Source organism: Sinocyclocheilus rhinocerous, unplaced genomic scaffold (assembly GCF_001515625.1).
Source record: "Sinocyclocheilus rhinocerous isolate Xijiao unplaced genomic scaffold, SAMN03320098_v1.1 scaffold299, whole genome shotgun sequence".
NCBI classification, from domain to species: Eukaryota; Metazoa; Chordata; class Actinopteri; order Cypriniformes; family Cyprinidae; genus Sinocyclocheilus; species Sinocyclocheilus rhinocerous.
Window position 1 is genome coordinate 708113 of NW_015652998.1, and position 3106 is coordinate 711218.

At 35.1% G+C, this 3106-nt stretch overlaps 1 protein-coding gene across 3 annotated transcripts in view; it reads right to left on the reverse strand.

The window, feature by feature from the left end:
- The window catches only part of LOC107715325 (protein turtle homolog B-like), a 127099-nt gene that overhangs the window by 97979 nt on the left and 26014 nt on the right, over window positions 1-3106 (reverse strand). For all 3 annotated transcript variants that reach the window (XR_001637087.1, XR_001637086.1, XM_016521413.1), the window contains exon 2: window positions 196-387. Coding sequence is in view for 1 of the 3 variants with exons in the window: in XM_016521413.1 (XP_016376899.1) it covers window positions 196-387 (192 nt within the window). In the remaining 2 variants the exon portion in view is untranslated. The remainder of the gene's footprint in view (window positions 1-195; window positions 388-3106) is intronic.

Here is a 3106-nt window from a genome sequence, read left to right on the forward strand (position 1 = left end):
CCAATGCAAAAAAAAAAAAAACTGCCTGAAAAAAGGAATGTCTAAAACTGTTGTAAAATGAGTGAATTTCCTTTATTAAATATAATAATTAATTATTCAATTTAAAAATATATATTTACAACACTGTCCAAATGACACAAAGTGGCTTAATTTCTGTGGAAAATGTAATAAAATGTGGTGGAAATCAGAGCTCACCGGCGTACTCGGGGTCCACGTGAGGAGGGTAGAAGCGGAAGTTGATGAAGAAGGGGATGGGCACTCCAAACTTGAACCACTCCACCACGTAGGGCTGGCCGTTGAGTAGGTGAGCCATGTCACATCCCAGAATCACGGTCTCCCCTGCGCGGGCCGTCACAAACTGGGGCTCCTCTCTGACTCCGTGGGCACCTGTGAGAACATATGGACTTTGATGAAGATAGGATTGTACCAAACACTCTGAAACTGCTTTGGGAAGCAATGATTCATCTAACAGCTGAAAACAGACTTTGGTTAGTAGATCAAGTAAGCCTGTAGACTAAAGCATTGATTGAAGTTCAATTCTGCATAAATTAACCATATCCGGATATCCTGAAACTATTTTACTAATCAATATACACACATTCATTCTCTATTCACTACGATGCCAACTATAATGATTTTTTTGTCCCCTATTTATATCTAGAAGTAATTTATTTTTATTTTTTTTTTAAATAATGTAAAACATAAAACAAGAAATATTTAGATCCTGCATTACTTCTAGGTCACTAATCAAATAATCATATTTGTGACATTAATCATATGTACAGATTCTTACAGATGGTCAGTTGTTGATATTGTTGAAGCATAAAATGCTCTTCGGATTATACTCAAATCATGCTGGATAACATAATCATTAGGCTTAAAATTAAAATTAAAATGTACAACAATTAATTAAAATGTACTTAATATTGGCAGGTCATGAAAGGTTTGTTTTGCGGGTTTGTCATCTCGCTAGAGTGCAGTCAAGTATTGTTTCCACGCAACAACAAACACAGCACGAGCTGCAATGTCCGATTCAAATGAACTGGTTCTTTTTAATGAGCCAGTCAAAAAGATTCACATAACAGTCTCAAAACATGCGAGTTAGCAGTGAGTTAGCGGTCTGAATCAGATTCACTCAGCCAGTGAATCATTCAGAGCCATTACTGAGTTCACAACTGATTCCATCACTGAACTGAAGTCATTACAGTTATGTCAGATTAAAAAAAAATTATATGAACATGTTGTTCATATGAATCATGTAATTAAAGGTTCCCACCTTCAAATTCAAATTCACACACAGTTTGGTTAAAATGAATAATATTACAAAAAAAATCAAATTTTTAAAAATGATTCTAAACAATAATCTCTATTGAGAAAATGTGTACATTAAAACAATTAATTAATTCAACTCTTAAATGTTCCATTTTCCTTTACCAAGTAAATGCAATCAGAAGCATTTTCACCAGTGGTCTCAGATTTTTGGACCCCACTATATGTCTCACACACCTGAAAAGCAACCACACTAAGACTGATCTAAATGAATGAGTTTTATTAAAATCACAATTTCCTAGAAAGCTATATAAGCAATAACACAGTATCAAACAGACTTCAAACTGCTGAAACTGCTATCAACCTTTCAACCTTTGCTACAGTAACCGTGACATCAAAGCTTATCTTGCACACAGCAAATAAATAGGTAATCAAAACTGATTCATCAAATATAATATTTGCATTAGATGGGATACAAATCCAAGTCTTCCTTTCCGCAGGAGCAAAACTGACCTTGGCTTAAGGTCACTGGCCGATGAAAAACTGGTATAATCAGCGTATGTAAGAGAGTATGATAGCTTCCTTAAGAGGTGCATGACAGATAAAACAGTCTGGCTTAATCCAAGCCTAGGTGGACAAAAATTGATTTATTCAGTATGTAATTTCCTTTGTGAGGCACATCACATACAACAATCTGGGGAATCAAATGACTGACTCATAACTGTGATTAGATATTCTCAGCTGCTGCTTTTCCCCTCTCTCTCTCTCTCTCTCTCTCTCTCTCTCACTCTCTCCATCCCTATAATGATGTGATGATGAGAGCCGGAGAGCTGCCAGCGCGTCCCCGTGCATATACCCAAGACCTCGCTGCACCCACTACCTACTGCAGCAGCGCCTGCTGATTGGCTGCTGGTGACATCACCGGTGAGCAAAACAAGCCTTGGAAGGTATGAATTCACAGTTTGCACGACTAAGAGCAACAAGCGGTTAACAAGCTGCTCTCTCTCCTCTCCCCTCCAGATTTACTCCCGTTTACAATGAAAGACACAAGGGGTCAAACCACTTGAGCCCTGAGAGAAAAAGGATGTCAATTTACAACAGAGTGAACTCGAGCATTCTGTGCACTAAAAATCCAAGTAATCCATGTTTTTTCATAAGATTTGTTTTTGGTAGAAGACAGTAGCATGTGCCCCTTTTAAACAAACAAACAATAAACAAATGGTAATTAAGTTGCCCAATTATTATTTACATTTGCATTTATATTTATTCATTAGCAGCTACTTATTCAGATCACTATTTCTGATATCAGTGTGTAGTTATTAATATTATTAGTAGTAGTAGTAGTAAGTGAAGGGAAAATCGGATCATTTTACTGATGCTCTTGCTTGATCTCGTGCATCAAAATGAACTAATCTTCAAAAGCCATTTTGTTAATTTGATGGTTGTTATATTTTGTTATATTTTCAACTGCTGAATTCCCTATATAAATGAATAAACAAATAAATATAATATACCTGTAACATAACAATTAAGTTGCCCAATTATTATTTACATTTGCATTTATATTTATTCATTAGCAGCTACTTATTCAGATCACTATTTCTGATATCAATGTGTAGTTATTAATATTATTAGTAGTAGTAGTAGTAAGTGAAGGGAAAATCGGATCATTTTACTGATGCTCTTGCTTGATCTCGTGCATCAAAATGAACTAATCTTCAAAAGCCATTTTGTTAATTTGATGGTTGTTATATTTTGTTATATTTTCAACTGCTGAATTCCCTATATAAATGAATAAACAAATAAATATAATATACCTGTAACATAACATAACATA